This window comes from Entelurus aequoreus, linkage group LG03 (assembly GCF_033978785.1).
Source record: "Entelurus aequoreus isolate RoL-2023_Sb linkage group LG03, RoL_Eaeq_v1.1, whole genome shotgun sequence".
Classification (NCBI taxonomy): Eukaryota; Metazoa; Chordata; class Actinopteri; order Syngnathiformes; family Syngnathidae; genus Entelurus; species Entelurus aequoreus.
In genome coordinates, this window is record NC_084733.1 from 49857670 (window position 1) to 49876902 (window position 19233).

The 19233-nt window shown below is 41.0% G+C and overlaps 1 protein-coding gene across 1 annotated transcript; it reads right to left on the minus strand.

Annotated features, from left to right (window-relative positions):
• Window positions 1–15287: 15287 nt before the first annotated feature.
• LOC133646553 (uncharacterized protein K02A2.6-like) lies at window positions 15288–18885 on the minus strand. The gene is made up of 2 exons (XM_062042035.1): window positions 15535–18885; window positions 15288–15469 (listed from the first exon to the last, which is right to left on the minus strand). Exons 1-2 carry the CDS (start codon window positions 18580–18582, stop codon window positions 15431–15433), a joined length of 3087 nt encoding a protein of 1028 aa, XP_061898019.1. The 5' UTR covers window positions 18583–18885; the 3' UTR covers window positions 15288–15430.
• Between the last annotated feature and the right edge of the window lie 348 nt (window positions 18886–19233).

Sequence of the window (19233 nt, forward strand, 5' to 3'; positions counted from 1 at the left end):
TCGTGACTTTGATTTGACCATTGACATTTAGTCAATTCCCAACCAACAACCTAGATTTTACGTTAGACATCAACTTTGTCTCAATTTACCAATACAACTATTTTACATTGTTTCGTAGCCAGTTTCAAAGGACATGTATAAATAATCAACGTTGTTTCAATGTCTTGTGCCTGCTGGGTTGGTTCCTGTTTGACTTTGTAAATTTAGTTTTTCACTCACCCGTGGTCTCTTGATTCTTTCACGCTGGTGCTACCGTATTTGACAAATGAAGCCAAACTTGGCCCTTTTGCAAATCTGTAAATGTCCATTTGTTGCTCTTTGCAACAGGCCGACCATCTGCAAACACAAACTGAAATACACACAAACACATGCACACACACACACAATGCTGATTGCAGTGGGAAAACTTGGAGAGCAACATATGATGGCCTGAGGCAGAGTCTCTGTGGTTGAGTTCCCTACCTAAACAGCATTCTAACATTAAGTAAAATGTAGACCATAAATATGCAAAAATGCAACAAATAAATGGATTACACTTACTACACAAATATAATCATTCCACTTTGGAAAAAGGCTCAACATTAATTAACGTTAATCTTTATCAATGAAGGTTGCCCAAAATGATTATGAAATTAATTCCCATGATGGGTGTATAAACCTCTGACTACAACTGTATTGGGTATGTCCTGAAAGAGAATCCTTTCTTTTTTCAGATTGCCAAACTATTTTTGTGGCATCGTATTTAAGTCAGTCTGGAATTACCACAGATACACAAGTATTACACAATTCAGCCCAAACCAAATTTTTGTTCAAGACTTCTCTGGATTCATAAAGAAACCATTTTGGAGTTTTGACGAGGTCGGACCACAAAGCGTTCTAATCAAACGCAAACAGAAAACAAAACAGCATTTGCTACACTTGAACTTCTTTCCAATCATATTACATGTACACGTTGCAAAAGCTGTCATCATGAAGTTCATTCACAAAAAATAAAGAAGAAGAAGGTGACATTGCTGAGGCAGAGAAGCAAGCTCAAAAGAACCACGGCCTGATCTACGGAGAACCAAACTAACAAGTATTAAAACATGTGTGCAAATTAAGAAACATTACCCTTATGATTAGTGGGCGTGTTGTGTGAAATTCTAATATTGTGTACAAAATTGATAACAAGTGCAAAAGTGGTGCAGATCACCCTATTTAAATGAGGTTTTTTTCATGTAGAACCGGCTGTTACCATGGAGACACTCATATATCCATTTATCGATGACATCATGCTCCAAACTGTGGTGTTTTGCCATGTTGTGGAACATGCAGCACACAACTATGATCTGCGCCATATTTTCTGGGCTATTAGAAGCGCTCCTGCTGCGATATCTACAATGAAACCCACCCAGTCCAACCCGGTTTTAGACACGCAGAAGGTGCACTCTGGTAGATGCCAGTGTTGTATCAAAAACACCAGCAATCACTGTGGTCGTGCGTTGGATCTGCCTCTTAATCATGCACTAGCTAAAACATGACATTGCAGGATAGAAGATATGGCTAATATTTTTTATTTGTGATCGTCCAAATATGTTGACACGCACATGGACAGAGGACTCTCTATCCATGGTCTGTCTTTGCTCATGTTTGTCTTCTTTTTTACAGCCATTTGTGAGTAACTGTCAGTTTGCATTTTTATTTTTAATTTGTTTTAGTAAGGTCTTCAATATTTGATCTTTCTTTTTTAGTCGATTTTATCAGGCTATTGTTTTTATAATTGTTAAACCTATTAGATGTTTTTATTTATTTTGTTAACCAATTTTTAGTCGATCTTTGTAATTTTATTTCACCAAACACTTTGGGGCAGCTTGAGCTGTTTTTTAAAGGTGCTTTACAAACAAACCTTGACCTTGGCTATTCTGAACGTGCTAAATATAGACGCAAAACATCAGCCGCAAACCCTTTTCGGTTTGAGAAATCACTAAATGATTATATTTGCATCTCCTCCTCCCAGTTTTTTGCATTCTAAACGTCAGCATATATGCTGCATATATACGCTAAATGGACTACACTCGCTATTTTGCTCATTCAAAATATGCAATCCTCGGTGCACGAGCTTAGTATATCAGCATTGTGCGCTATCATGTTTGCATATGTTTTATTACAAATCTTTAGTGGCTCAAGCCATTAATGTCTACATCAACGAGCTTCTGCCTAAACTATACCCCAACATTGCCAAGAAAGCACACATCTTAACCAACTTGAGAAAATTCAAGGCACTTGAAAGTGCCAAACGTAAAATCCTTATTACGTTAAATCGAGAACCAGAGGAAGCCAAATACTTGTTTTTAAAGACATCAAATAACTGGACAAATATTAATGAAGACATAGAATAGAAATAGAATATCTTACAAAGATGTGATGCGGATGAAGTCATCAATCAGCTGTAACACAATTATGCCAAATTCAACAATATCAGTAACTTATTTCTTAATTTGAAAATTATCAATAAATTATCGTTTGATCTCTATCCAGAAATTACTCACAAATTCTATAATTAGGTAAATGTTTTACTCCGGTATTTACATATTATCGTCCTTAAAGGGGACCTAAGTTGAATCACATCTTTTCCGACTTATAAATGTTGCTACAATGTTGGATACTTGTGTAAAAAAAAATGCCTAAGCTTCAAATCATAAGATTCATGAATTTTGGCGGGAGCTTGCAAGCAGTTTTGGATGCCTCTGTTTGCGGGATTTTGCAGTCTTGCTACATTGTGATGTCACAGCGAGGTGGACGCTACTTTTTTGGAGATTTAGTCAAATTCAGGGAAAGGAGCTCCTCCTTCTCTGCCTAAAGCTACGAGGAAACACACAAAAATGGTAAAATGAAGTCATATTTTCAACCAAGCATGTGTATAATAACACTGACGTGCGACATGCAGTGGCATAAATGCTGGTAAAAGACCGGGTAATGTTACGTACGGGAGGAGTATAGACGGCACAGACACAAGGGGGCAGTAAAGCTCTATGATTTATTATATATATTATAATATATATACACTACCGTTCAAAAGTTTGGGGTCACATTGAAATGTCCTTATTTTTGAAGGAAAAGCACTGTACTTTTCAATGAAGATAACTTTAAACTAGTCTTAACTTTAAAGAAATACACTCTATACATTGCTAATGTGGTAAATGACTATTCTAGCTGCAAATGTCTGGTTTTTGGTGTAATATTTACATAGGTGTATAGAGGCCCATTTCCAGCAACTATCACTCCAGTGTTCTAATGGTACAATGTGTTTGCTCATTGGCTCAGAAGGCTAATTGATGATTAGAAAACCCTTGTGCAATCATGTTCACACATCTGAAAACAGTTTAGCTCGTTACAGAAGCTACAAAACTGACCTTCCTATGAGCAGATTGAGTTTCTGGAGCATCACATTTGTGGGGTCAATTAAACGCTCAAAATGGCCAGAAAAAGAGAACTTTCATCTGAAACTCGACAGTCTATTCTTGTTCTTAGAAATGAAGGCTATTCCACAAAATTGTTTGGGTGACCCCAAACTTTTGAACGGTAGTGTATATGATAATCAAACAACAATATACTTAACTAGAGAATGGAGTGTGACAAAAATCCAAGGTGTGTGTGTGTGAGTGAGACTATGCGTGAATTAACTGTTGTGGGGTACCGTGATGTTGAACGAGAGGAGGGACAAGGCAAGAAGGCAGTCCTTGGGCAAGCAGATAGTCAGGGGGAATAGCGAGGCATCAGAGGTCCGTGTCCACGGGAGGTCGAGAATCAAAAAGGGGCAGCCAGAGAACCAGAGGGGAACAACAGAGAATCACTAGAGAAGACAAGAAGGTAGGCTGCAGGGAGGGCGACAACGAGACATGGCACCAATCAAACACGAAAGGGAAAACCAGGGGAGAGCAGGATTGCATCAAGCATGTAGATCGCTTACTGTACCCAACAGAAGGTTACGTTCCGGCGCGGTGCAGGCTTTTGAAGACAATCCTCTGCCGGCCGGAGTGACACGTGCGGAGATGAGCGGTCGTGGGCGTGTCCCGAGGTGCGCTCCGCGGGGCTCGCTGAGGAATGCGCATTGGCATGCGCCCGGATCGTAACAGATAGATCTATATGATGTTCATTAAGTTTATTTTCAACCATTTCCATTTCAGCCTACCCCAACTGCACTCGGGTGGAAGGCAGGCTACACCCTGGACAAGTCGTCACCTCAACGCAGGGTCAACACAGATAGACAGACAACATTCACACGCTAGGACCAATTTAGTGTTGCCAAATAAATAATAATTAAAATGAAAATGAAAAATATCTAAAATAAAGACAAACCATTGAATATGGAATATATGCAAAGCTAAAATGATAATAGTGCAGTAGTAAATAGAGAAAAGGGATGATGAAGTGAACATGAGCTAGTACATTCAGTGACAGATCGTTTCCTAACCCTGGATCGATATAAGTCCTGGATGTGGGAAAGGTCAACAACGATGATCTTTCCTGCAGTCTTAATAGTATGTTGCAGTCTGTGTCTGTCCAGCCTGGTTGCAGATCCAAACCAAACAGGGATGGAGGTGCAGAGGACAGACTGAATGATGGATGTGTAGAACATGATCAGCAGGACCTTGGGCAGGTTAAACTTCTAGATCTGACACAGGAAGTACATCCTCTGCTGTGCCTTCTTTCTTGTTGTGTCTATGTGGGAGGTCCACTTCAGATCCTGTGAGATTGTGGATCCCAGGAACCTGAGAGTCCACAGTAGATTAAAATCATTATGGGTCCCCTTTCATGTCTTTGCTTTGCTAATTTAATCAATCAATCAATCAATCAATCAATCAATGTTTATTTATATAGCCCTAAATCACAAGTGTCTCAAAGGGCTGTACAAGCCACAACGACATCCTCGGTACAGAGCCCACATACGGGCAAGGAAAACTCACCCCAGTGGGACGTCAATGTGAATGACTATGAGAAACCTTGGAGAGGACCGCATATGTGGGTAACCCCCCCCCCTCTCTCTAGGGGAGACCGAAAGCAATGGATGTCGAGTGGGTCTGACATAATATTGTGAAAGTCCAACACATCAGCGAAAGTCCAGTCCATGGTGGGGCCAGCAGGAACCATCCCGAGCGGAGACGGGTCAGCAGCGTAGAGATGTCCCCATCCGATGCACAGGCTAGCGGTCCACCCCGGAGCAGAGTAGAAAAGAAAAGAAAAGAAACGGCAGATCAACTGGTCTAAAAAGGGAGTCTATTTAAAGGCTAGAGTATACAAATGAGTTTTAAGATGAGACTTAAATGCTTCTACTGAGGTAGCATCTCTAACTTTTACCGGGAGGGCATTCCAGAGTACTGGAGCCCGAATAGAAAACGCTCTATAGCCCGCAGACTTTTTTTGGGCTCTGGGAATCACTAATAAGCCGGAGTTCTTTGAACGCAGATTTCTTGCCGGGACATATGGTACAATACAATCAGCAAGATAGGCAGGAGCTTGACCGTGTAGTATTTTATACGTAAGTAGTAAAACCTTAAAGAATGCTGAATACAATAAATTATTAACAATTTAGTCATATTTCAAACCTATAATTGCATTTTTACATTTATTTGTAATTCTTACTTTCTTTTTTTTTTTTTTTTTACATTTGTATTATTTTCTTTTCCTCAAAGGGAAACTGCACTATGTTTGGAATGTTGTATATTATTCACAATCCTTATCTGAGACAAGTCCACGTATCTTTCTTTTTTTATGCATTGTAACTCGTAAATACACTCTAGCAAGGGTCAGCCAACAATGGAGTCCTAATATTTATGGTTATTTTAAATATACGCTGTTGGAATAAATTCAGACACATCACAACATTCGCTATTTCCTTCAACAACTACTACTCATGGCAGACTTCATGAGAGCCAACCATGACTATTTTGGCACAAATGATGATTCAGAACCTTATCTTCTTTAGCCTGAATACATGGAGGATGAGCTACAAGTTTTAGAAAAGCAGATCCAGAAAGTAGCAGTATTGCTAAGTACTAAACAAGAAATACAAACTACCAACATAATAAAACAATGTCTTACTGTACAATATGTGCGCACTCACTGGGATGCTGATAAATGGGATGTTTATATCTTCCCATTTAGATGAAGAATTATTCATGTGTCTAAGTTGAATGTCAGAGTTGACCAACCTCTCGACTTAGACTTAGACTTTTTATTGTCATTCAAATTTTAACTTTACAGTACATATAAGAACAGCATTTCGTTGCATTAGCAGATATAAATAAATAGATTACTGTACAGAGAAATATATTGCACTTTTGAATATGCATCCACGTTTATGGATGCATGTTATATTGTCTTTATATTCCAGCGAGTTAATCCATTTTTGGGGGGGTTTGAGGGGATTATTTTGATGCGTTCAAGAGTCTTATGGCCTGAGGGAAGATGCTGTTACAAAACCTGGAGGTTCTGCTACGGAGGCTGCGGAACCTCTTTCTAGAGTCCAGCAGTGAAAACAGTCCTTGGTGGGGGTGGGAGGAGTCTCTGCAGATTTTCTGAGCCCTGGTCAGGCAGCGGCTTTTTGCGATCTCCTGGATAGGAGGAAGATGAGTCCTGATGATCTTTTCCGCCGTCCTCACCGCTCTCTGCAGAGACTTCCAGTCTGAAATGATTTATGGCCACAACCTTCTGCTGTACAAGTGAGAGGCATTATTTATCATCTAGAATTAACTTTTACCAACTCAGAGGCGATGCAACAGCTCACCGGCTCATTATGTCAACAGCTGCATAAGCATAAGCAAAACATAAGCAAACTAAATATAGTAAGTGTCAACATGTACAAGTTATGGTGTGAATGAATTATCAGTAATAGACATGGAAAAAGGGTAGGATTAGATTCAGCTCTGCTTCTTCCCACTCCTTTTTGGACAGGCTGTGTCCCAATGTGTGCATGTTTGAAATAAACCAAACAAAACAAATAGAACATTAAAAAATACGATAACAGAAGACGCCATTGATTAAACAGGAAGGAGCCAAGGAGGAGCAGTCTGATCCCTCCTCCTCCTCCTCCTCCTCAGCATCTCGTTGATCTGCTGCAACAGAGACGAGGCAAAGAATGAAAGGGAGCCATGGATTATCAATAAAGTCGATATAGTGTTGTGTTACACACGCCCTCTGACCTAAGCAGGCTGACTAGCTGTGATGTCTGCACTACAGAAGATTATTTTAACGCGTCTGTCGTCTATCGGTGCTGATGCTGAGAGTCCAATAATGTTTTCCATGAAAGCGATGCTCGCCACTGGAGCGCATCACACAACGGTCAATGAGAGCCGTATTCACGAGTGCGTTTCCAATGTTTAATGTGACGTCTCATTTATATATCTGAGCATGCAGATTATTCACAAATGATCTCACCGCCAATTTATCAGAGCATTATCTCTTCATAGCTCATTAGTATTCTGGTCACAGTCAATGAAAAGCTTGTTTCAACATGTAACATAGTGCTCTGCTGCCATACACTATCTCTAAATGCATACTGAAATCTGTCACAGAATTCATCCCTGGCATATCATGTTTCATTTTTGCCCACAGGGCCTTAACCCTTTCTGCTGATTAATCGGATGTTTTATTTTGTTAAATGTTTAACTTAAATTGGGAGCCTCATAAATATTCCAAATCACTCGTCAGGTGTTTGATGAGGAAATTAGCTTTGTAGCCGCTGTGATTCCCTAAGGCGGGGGGAAAAAAACTTAACTCTTGGAAGCAGACCTATGTGTGCCGATGTGACAGCTTCCATTAACAAGCAGCAACTTGTTTTAACAATGCAGGGGAAAAAAAGGCCTTTGTGTCGCGATAATGATGATATCTCTTTTCTGTGGCGCTACATGCTGCTGAAGTAATCATAAAGGTTTCTGCTGTCATGGCTGCATTTTATGGGCTGAAGCTCAATATCAATCTCAAAGTGCCTTCCACACTGGGAATAGGTGATTCCTTCACGTGATGCTGATTAAGAATTAGGACGAAAAAAAGTAATTAGAAAAAATGTACACAAATTTTGCAGCAAAAGTCGAACAGCTCTGACCTTTGTTTTGGTCAGAAAGGTTATGGCTTTTTTCTGTAAAATGTTTCGGTTTGTCTTTCCCTCCCTTGGCTCTGTGGTCATTAATCTTCTGCACAGGTGTTGAGCACTCTGACCCTCTGCTCCACTTCCTCCATTGGCGCCATGACAGCTAAACTGCAAGGTTCATTTTCCCTCATCACTACACCTGAACGGGGGGGACCTCCAAGAGGAGAGTGAAACAAACGAGGACAAAGAAGGTTTCTTTACTTTTCAATTCAAAATTAATCAGGACAATATGTGCGTGTACTTACTTTTTCTTCCAAAATGTAACATCAATTATTTACCACTTACTGTCAATGGAAAGCAATTACGTCTATTAAGATCACAAAAAATAAGTGCTAAATAAAAGGGTGCTCACTACAAAATGTTATATTATTGTAATCTCTGTTGACAATAACCTAAAACAGGGCCAGACCCGGCTGCAGAAAAACATTTCAGGGGAAGCATTCACCTTTTTCAGGGGGGCACCTGCCACAAATGTATTCCATGCTGGTACTTTGTCAACAACTGATTATTACGTGTTAGACAAACACTTATAGGCAAGGCAAGGCAAGGCAACTTTATTTGTATAGCGCTTTTCATACACAAGGCAGACTCAAAGTGCTTCACAGACAACAAAGTGAAATGAAAGAAAATAAAAGCAAAATTAAAATGCAGACAATAAAAATAAAAACAGTGCAGACGTTAAAAGTTAAAAGATTAAACGATTTAGCTGAAAGCTAAGGTGAACATAAAAGTCTTCAGTCTAGTTTTAAAAGTAGTCAGAGTTGGGGAAAGTCTGACATCTTCAGGAAGTTTATTCCAGCTATTTGTTGCATAGTGACTGAATGATGCTCTCCCTTGATTTGAGTTTACTCTTGGAACCGCTAACAGATTGGTCTCAGAAGATCTTAGTGATCTGTAGGGCTTATATAGTGGGAGCATATCAGTGATATACTTCGGCCCTAGACCATGTAGTGATTTATATGTGAGCAGGAGGATTTTGAAATAAATTCTCTGATGTACAGGGAGCCAATGTAAGGATTTAAGAATTGGTGTAATGTGCTCACATTTTTTGGTCTTTGTTAGAACTCTAGCAGCAGCGTTCTGAACAAGCTGTAGCTGCCTGACAGTTTTTTTGGGAAGACCTGCAAGGAGACCATTACAATAGTCTAGCCTACTGGTAATAAAGGCATATACAAGTTTTTCAAAGTCTTGAGCTGACATGAGCCCTCTAAGTCTTTTTACATTTTTGAGGTAATAGTAGGCCGATTTTGTTACTGATTTGATGTGACTGTCGAAATGTAAATCAGAATCTAAAATAACCCCAAGATTTCTGGCTTTATTTGAGGTTTTCAGGGACAGTGATTGAAGGTGTTGGACGACTTTAAACCTTTCTTTTTTAGCACCAAAAACAATTATCTCAGTTTTATCTTCATTTAGTTGTAGGAAATTTTGGCACATCCAGTGTTTGACTTGCTCAATGCACTGGCACAGAAGATCTATGGGGCGATAGTCATTTGGTGATAGCGCTACATAGATTTGGGTGTCATCGGCATAGCAATGATGGTCAATGTTATTATTTTGCATGATTTGTCCTAGTGGGAGCATATAGATGTTAAATAAAGTCGGCCCCAAGATTGAACCTTGGGGGACTCCACACGTTACGTTGGTTGGTTCTGATACAAAGTCACCAATGGAAACAAAATAGTTCCTATCTTGTAGATATGACTTGAACCAGCTTAAAACTGTGCCTGAGATCCCCACCCAGTTTTCCAACCTGTCCAAAAGTATTGAGTGGTCGACAGTGTCAAATGCAGCACTGAGGTCCAAAAGCATTAATACTGAAGTTTTGCCAGAGTCTGTGTTTAGACGGATGTCATTTATAACTTTAAGAAGGGCCGTCTCTGTGCTATGAAGAGGTCGAAATCTTGACTGGAAGTTGTTGTGGCAGCCAGTAGAAGCCAATAAGTGATTTAGTTGTTGGAGGACAACTTTCTCAATTATTTTACTTATGAATGGTACATTTGAAATTGGTCTGTAGTTGTTGATAACAGAGGCATCTAGGCTCTGCTTTTTTAGAAGAGGTTTAATGACTGCAGTTTTGAAAGCCTTCGTGAAATTGCCGGATTGAATAGAATTATTAACTATTTGCAAGACGTCTGTTGATAGGCAGTCAAAAACATTCTTAAAGAAGTTGGTAGGTAAAACATCAAGGCAGCAGGTGGATGACTTTAGAGCTGTCACCGTTTCCACTAGAGTTTTAGAGTCTATGGCATTAAAGCTTGCCATCATTGCTGTGTTACTTTTGCCTAAATGGGTTGGTGATCCAACTTTTTTACTTGAGATATTGATGGTGCGTCTGATGCCTTCAATTGTATCAGTATAAAAGAATGCAAACTCATTGCATTTCTGCGCGGAATGGAGTTCGGCTGGTATTTGTGTTGGGGGTTTAGTCAGTCTGTCAACGGTTGCGAATAAGGTTTTAGCCTTATTTGTGTTGCTGTTTATGCTATTGGAGAAGAATGTTTCTCTAGCACTTTTTAAGACTAAATTGTAGGCCTGGAGGCTCTCTTTATAGATGTCATGGTGAATATGAAGTTTTGTATTCCGCCAGATTCGTTCAGCCTTCCTGCATTCTCTTCTCTGGGTTGTTACAGCAGCAGATTTTCTCCAGGGTGCCTTTTGCTTGCCAGAAATCGTTTTAACTGTAACAGGTGCAATGATATCTATGATATTCACAATTTTGGAATTAAAGTTGCTTACAAGATCATCAGCATGACATGGGTTTAGAGGTGGTAGTGAGGAGATGGCGTTTTTAAAGAGTACATTAGCATGTTCATTTATGTACCGCTTTTTGACATTCTTTGATTCTGTTTGTGTGTCCGGAATTACAGAAATATTAAAGAAAACACAGAAATGATCAGACAATGAAGGATCAATCACAAGAACATCAGAAACATTGAGACCTTTTGTGATAATCAGGTCCAGAGTGTGTCCCTTACAATGAGTAGCCTCTTTCACATGTTGAGACAGTTCAAATGTGTCTAAAATAGTAAAAAGTTATTTTGCGCCCTTGTCATTTAAATCGTCAATATGAAAATTAAAATCACCAGTTATAACCAGGCAGTCAAAGTCAGTGGAGATGCTAGACAATAATTCAGTAAAATCATCGAAAAAATTTGCAGAACATTTAGGTGGCCTGTAGATAATTAACCAGAGAATGTTGGGAGAGCATTTCAACATAGCACACAAGTATTCAAATGATGTAAAATCACCAAGTGACATCTGTTTCCCCTGAAACATGTTTTTAAATATAGCAGCAACCCCTCCACCTCTTTTCCCCGATCTACATATATCAATGAAGTTATAGTTGGAGGGTGCTGTCTCGATCAGAATGCTTGCACTGTTATTTTGTTCCAGTCGTGTTTCAGTTAAAAACATAAAGTCAAATTTGGAAGTGGTAATAAAATCATTGACTAAAAATGATTTGCTATTCAGAGAACTGACATTGAGCAGACCCATCCTGATGGTGTTATTGACAGGCTTCGATGTTGGCTTTGATTTGGAGAGAATAGGAATGAGATTATAGTCATGGGTATTGTAAGGAAATGTGTTTGAAATTATTTAAGCATTTATTGTGTCCAAAAAATAAAAGAGTTGGTCATTTATATTGTATTCATGAGATTGCAAAGGACTGTTGTTGATCCAATGCAGCGGGAATAATAGATTTAATTTACAGTTGTGACGTCACGATCGATGACTGCTGCTGATGGCATCATAGGAGTAAACATCGAACGAGTCCTCTTCACTTTATCCCAATTGTACACATAATACAATGTGGAAAATGTTAAAGCCACACATTTTGGTTTCATTTTTGGCGGGGACTCCTGACTTCCTCTTCTGAAGAGGAAAATCATTTGATTGGCTGTCATTCGTAACAAACTCACACTCCTCTTTTAGTATACGCCGTTATAGAGCTGAGATTGGATTTACTCCGAAATTGTCCCACCCATCGACAAGACAAACTTAAATATTTTTGGATTTCGTTTCTGTCAACCTTTTCGGCTTTTTTTATACTTAGCTAAATTGTTAGTTAATTGTGTTATTGTCTCAGTGAACGTGCCTTTGTTTTGATTAAATAGCGTCCTAATTTTTCCTGCTACGATGTAAAAAAATAAAAAATAAATAAATAGCTTCCAGCCCAAGGCAGACACTCTGTGGGCGGGACTGAACAGGGCTATCCAAAAAAATTAGTTTTGGGGGCGGAATTCCATGAATTTCATGGAGCCCCATCCATCCATTTCTACCGCTTGTCCCTCTCTGAGTCGCAGGGGTGGCTGTAGCCTATCCCGGCTGCATTCAGGTACACCCTGGACAAGTCGCCACCTCATCACAGGGCCAACACAGATAGACAGACAACATTCACACTCACATTCACACACTAGGGCCAATTTAGTGTTGCCAATCAACCTATCCCCAGGTGCATGTCTTTGGAGGTGGGAGGAAGCCGGAGTACACAGAGGGAACCCACGCAGTCACGGGGAGAACATGCAAACTCCACACAGAAAGATCCAGAGCCCAGGGATCGAACCCAGGACCTTCATATTGTGAGGCAAAAGATCTAACCCCTGTTTCACTGTGCTGCCCTTTCATGGAGCCATGAAACCCAAATATTTTTAAATCTGTGAGACATATGCTATTTTTTAAGACTGAATACAACTATACAATACAAAAATACAACTAAGGGCCTGATTTACTAAAGGTTTGCGTGTACTAAAATACATGCAAACTTATTAGCACATGCAAACCTGATCTACTAAACGTGTGCAAAGTGGACTAAGGCATACAATGCATTTTACTTCTATGTCTTCATTAATATGCAAAATATATTTTCATCGTCAAAACAGCCACAACACTGGGAGGAGATACAAATGTAATTATTTAGCATGCGCAATGTGATTCGTCAACGCTCATTACCATTTTGCGAGCACTATTTTGTGTTTTATTTAGTACGTGTTAAAAGGACGTGCAAATTGACAATTCCAAACACAGCTGCAGGATCAGTGCTCGCGATTCAATGACAAACAATGGACAGACAAGAATCCTCTACCCTACCTGTGTTTTTTAACATTTTGACGGTCAGAAATAAAAAAATGTAAACTGATCGTCTGTTCAGCAACATCATTTTATAATGATGTAAAGACTTAAGGACTTAAAACAAATTCAATTGATGCGTTTTGGTGTTATTTTTTTTTTAATGATGTTTGTTTTTTCACATGGAATATATGATAATAACATATTTCTTAAAATAAAAAATCCTTGTTTAAATTAGGCTGCCTGCACCACTTTTCAACTGTACAAGCAGTCCTACTAAATCACATGCAACAGGACCAATAAGATTACACACTATTTTATAGATTGCACATGCTGTTTAGCGCTTTGTGTTTGGAGCTTAGTAAACCAGGTCCCTAGTGTGCAAACAAGTTTAGAGTATATTAAGTCAACATTGATTCTTCATAATAATTTTGATATACTAAAGCGAACCAATTATACATCAATGCGTTTTCTAATTTTGAATGTGATGGGTGTCAAAATGCCACTTCACATTTGACTATTTCATTAAATAAATGTTATCATGCCTATTAAACACACCCCAGAACCTGCTCTCCCCACAAAGGCAAACTCTTAAATGTCTTAAATTGCTGTGATGAATGAACTTTTACAAGATATTACATTTTTTAAAGTTTCACTTGTATATGTAAAACGTGGATACAGTGCGCAATAGCGCGTCTTGTAGGAGACAAGCTGGATATACACGGCTCAATAGCATTAAAACGACAGACACACAAAAGAGTGTGCTTCCTTTGAAAGTTTGTTTTATGCAAGAAGAACCACTGAGCCTTGTGGCTGAAAGCAAATCAAATGGGGGCATGCTGATAATGTTATATTTTATTGTGTTATTTAATGTCAACTAGCAACGAAAAAGAAGCTGTTCTGTATCAATATTTGGTCTACTCCTCCTCTCTATGTAAATCTGTCACACTATACAGTATGTGCATCCCTATTCAATAAACATGTTTAGAGGAAGGCATCACATTATAAGTGCAATGATAATGTGACCATGCAGCACTGTACAGTATACACATTTCTCAAAAGGATGGCAGTCAGAGTAGGAAGTCTTTGCCAGGACTGGAGGTTGCAACCTATGGTGTGCTGTTTCTCTTTCAGAGGAGAAGAAAGTGTCACACATCAGCTGGGCTAAGCAGCACACATGTGCAGATGTACACACCTTTGTGTGTTGACATAAACAGACAATAATGCAGGCAGGCGGTTATTGTTCAACATATGTGTATAAAGAATGGCTCAGGGACACAGAGAGGTAGCGTTGCTGCCATGTTTACTAGTCATTCAGGAAGTAAGCCCCAGCCCCAAAGCACCCTGGGATATGTAGGCATAGCCTACCACTACACCTCCCCTTCTTAGTTCAGCAACAACATATTCAAACACAAACTAATAAGCAAACTTATTCAAACATTTTAGATGAACTTAGACCACTGTAAATGAATAACTCTGACATAGTATTACAATCATCTTTCGCTTACACTTCTTTTTTTTTTTTTTTTTTTTTTTTTTCCACAAACAAGAACTTGAAATACTTTAGAGTTCTACAAATCAAGTCTCTCAGGAGCCTTTGTCACTCTGCCTGACCTGGTGACTTGTGGTTGTCCAGGAGGAGTACCTGTGGCTCTGAGGTGGATTCTGTTTCTCCTCAGAACGCCCCTGTCAGTCTCTACCAAGTATGACCTTGGTGTGTGGGCATTTCCCAATACAGTCCCAGGGGTCGCTTCCGTGGTGACCCACACTTTCTGTCCAGACGGGAGCTCTGGGAGCGCACGGGAACGGTGGTGGTGGTTGTAGTTTGCAGCTTGCTTGCGTCGCCCTTCCTCATCCTTCTGGCGAAACTCCTGCAGCTCGGGCCATTTAGGGTCCAGCTTGCTTGAAGGCTGCGGCAGCGATGTGCGCAGGTTCCTCCCCATCAGCAACTGCGCTGGTGAGAATCCGTGCTCTAGCGGTGTGGCTCTGTATGCCAGTAGTGCCCTGACTTGGTCAGTGTCTTTTTCCCACAGCTTCTTGACAGTTTGAACAGCACGCTCCGCTTCACCATTCGCTTGTGGGTAGCGAGGACTGCTCGTGACATGTGTGAAGCTGCACTCTTTTGCAAATGCTCTGAATGCCTCCGACGAAAACTGGGGCCCATTGTCAGAAACCACGGTCTGTGCGTAACCATGATGACTAAAAGCATCTTTCACAGCTCCAATGGTGGCCTCAGATGTCGTAACTCTGAGCTCTGCCACCTCGATGTACCTAGAAAAATAATCAACAATAAGCAGGTAAGTCTTTTTGCTCCATTCAAACAGGTCCATCCCCACCTTTTGCCATGGGCGATCTGGTACTGTGGTCTCCATCAGCGGCTCTCTGTACTGGATTCTATATTTTTGGCACGTTTCACACTGGTCCACTGCCTCTCTGATGTGGGCAGTGATTCCAGGCCACCATACCGATTCCTTGGCTCTAGAGCGACATTTGGAGATTCCTTGATGACCTTCGTGAAGTTTAGTCATGATCTCCCTTCTGAGTGCTTGTGGTATCACCAGTCTCTCGCCTTTCATGAGAAGGTCATCTGCAAGATACAGGTCTGCTCTGACCTTCCAGTAGGGGGCAACGTCTGGCCTCAGCGTGTGTTTTTCCGGCCATTCTGTCAGACAGTAGTGTGACACTGTTTTGCATGTTTCATCTGCTTGTTGTGCCCGTTTAATTTCTTCCAATCGTGTGTCTGTAGCGGGGAGTGAGGACACAACTGCATTCACAAACACCTGGACCTCTCTTTCAAGTTCCAAGTCACCAGGTGACATCTTGTCCTGAAGCGGCGCTCTAGACAGCGTGTCTGCAGTGATGAGGTTTTTCCCTGGGACATGAACAATGTCATAATCATACCTCAGGAGTCGCAGACGAAATCTCAGAACCCTTGGTGGCAGATCATCCAAACCTCTGGTGCTCAACAGTGGGACCAGGGGCTTATGGTCTGTCAGGAGTGTGAAGTGTAGACCCTGCACGTAGGAGGTCAGTCTTTCGCACGCCCATGTTGCTGCCAGCGCCTCCTTTTCAATCTGCGCATAGCGCTTCTCTGTATCTGTCAGTCCTCTTGAAATAAACGTCACTGGTTGCCATGAGCCATCAGCCTGTTTCTGCGTGAGAACAGCACCTATTCCGTATGCTGATGCATCTGCTGCTACTTGAGTCTCTGCTGCATTTGAATATTTAGCAAGTGCTGTCGGTGAGCTCAGTCCTTCTTTCAGCTTTTGAAAAGCAGTCTGTTGAGGTTCCCCCCAGACCCACTCATTTTTCTCCCTCAGTAGGTCTTTCAGGGGCACGGTGACAGTAGCCAGTTGTGGCAAGAATTTGGACAGGTAATTTGCCATGCCTATTAGGCGGCGCACATCCTCCGCGCATTCAGGCTCTGGCATCTGAAGAATCGCTTTTGTTTTGTTTGGGTCGGGCTCGATGCCTTTTGCCGAAACCTTGTGACCAACAAAGATCATGTGCTCCTTAGCAAACTCACACTTCTCGTTCAAAGTGAGGCCTTCCTCCTGCATTTTCTGGAGCACACTGTGCAGTCTTTGGTCATGTTCCTGTCTGTCACGGCCATACACAAGAACATCATCTGCATGACACAGCACGCCCTCAAAATCCTCCAACATTTGTGACATCCTTCTTTGAAAATGTTCTGGAGCGGATTTGATCCCAAAGGGCAGGCGGTTGAACAGATATCTCCCAAAAGGAGTGATGAATGTGGTTAATGGTCGTGATTTTGGGGTTAATGGGATTTGCCAAAATCCAGATCGAGCATCTAGTTTTGTGAAAACCTTTGCCTCTGACATCATCGCAAGTGTTTGGTCGACGGAAGGAAGAATATGGCGTTCTCTTTTCACTGCTTTGTTTAGCTTTGTGAGATCTACACAGATCCTGAGTTTGTCCTGCTTTGGTTTTGGAACCACAACCATTCCAGAGCACCAAGCCGTTGGTTCTGTCACTTTTGATATGACTCCCATAGTTTCCATTCTATCCAGTTCTTCACGCACTTTCTCTCTCAGTGGCATTGGGACCCGTCTGGGTGTTGAGAGAGCATAAGGTGTCGCTCCTTTTTTCAGCTCTATGCGGTACGGCTCCTTCAGCTCACCAAGCCCATGGAACACCGCTGGATACGCTGCTTTGAAATCTGTTTCAGGCTGTGTCGCTGTGACAGCCTCTGCTCTGTGAACCAGTTGCATGGCCTCTATGGCTGGTAGTCCCAGAAGTGGTTGTGTCAGTCCTGCCACAACATAAACATGTTGGTCTGTAAAGAGGCGTTTTGCCAGCATTTTCCCCTGGAAACAGCCCTTTACATTCAGGGGGTTGCGTCCCGGTCCAAACAGTTTCTTAAGTGGTTTCTCCAACTTGCCATCTCGTGTTGGTTTAAAGACACTTTCCGGTATGGATGTCACGTCAGCTCCTGTGTCGATTTTAAAATTAATGGCTTCCCCGTTGAGTAGTATATTTTCCATCCAAGGCCTTGTAGTCTGTGTTTGCACCTCACCTAGAAAAGCATAGTCCTCCTGATCATTGTCACCGTCTGACTGGCACTCTGTGACTGTGTTTACTGCTTTCCCTCTGAAACAGGCCACTGCATAATGTCCAATTTTGCGACACTTGCGACATTCTACATCTTTAGCTGGGCAGTCTTTCCATGCATGTCTGCGTCCTTTTCCACATCGGCCACACTCTTTTTCTCCTTGAGTGTCTGACCTTTGGCCTTTGTTTGAGTGTTGAGGCTTTTTCCCCAGGCGCTGAAACCTTGTCTGAACAGCATCTAAATTTATCTTGGAGTCTCCTTCTCCAGCAGTGTTGTACATTAATGTCTGTTGTTTCTTAACAGTTTCACTTTGTCTCACTCTTTGTATTGTCTTCACCAGGGTCAATTCTGAGTCCATCTGTAGCTGTTCTGACAGCCTCCTGTCATTTATTCCAACCACAATTCTGTCTCTTATTAGCTCTTCCTTCAGATCTCTATAGTTACAATGTTCTGCTAACTTGTGCACAGTGGTGATGAATGCTTCTGCACTCTCTCCATCTTGTTGGAACCTCATGTTAAACTGGGCCCTTTCAAAAATCACATTGTGTTTTCCCACACAGTGCTGCTCAAATGCTTCTTTAACTGTATCATACTTCTTTTTGTTTTCATCAGTCAACGGTAAAACTGCCAAAATATCATCTGCTGCATCTCCCATAGCATAGAGAAGTGAATTCACCTGATACTCCTCTTCTTTCTCTGTTAATCCAGATACAACACGAAATCTCTCAAACCTTCTGATCCATCTTGGCCATCCTGACGGATTTGAGAAGTCAAATGGTTCTGGGTGTGATATTTGTGTAGATGCCATTGTATATTCCCTTAGTTGTCGATCAGGAAAGGTTTGTGTAGCTCAGCCAAGTCGCAGGCTTTTTTTTTTTTTTTTTTTTTTTTTTAGCTTAGCAACTTTTCTTCACTTATCTCCGTTTTTATTGTCAGCACTGAGCTTCCTCCAGGCTATATTCATGAAGAGATAACATCCACCGCTTCACAGGAGTATAAAGTTATAACTTTTGAGTTCTTTTTCACTCTCTGACACCATGTATAAAGAATGGCTCAGGGACACAGAGAGGTAGCGTTGCTGCCATGTTTACTAGTCATTCAGGAAGTAAGCCCCAGCCCCAAAGCACCCTGGGATATGTAGGCATAGCCTACCACTACAATATGCACAGGCTGCCTGTGCATCCTCTCACAGGCGTCAGGCCCAAGGCAAAGGAGGACACAAATATCAGTCAGAATGAGGGAAAGGTTACAGCCGAGCACAGAGATTGATACGGTTAATTTGATCCCAGGGGTTTGTGGAGTCAAACTGATCTGACTATGCTAACTTATGAGCAGTGTTCGGAATAATGGCGTTGTATAATAACGTCATTACTTTTACTAATATCGAGTAATCTACTTAATTGATTTTTATGTAGGTTACAACGCTGTTACCATACTTTTTAATGTAAAATGTGGCACG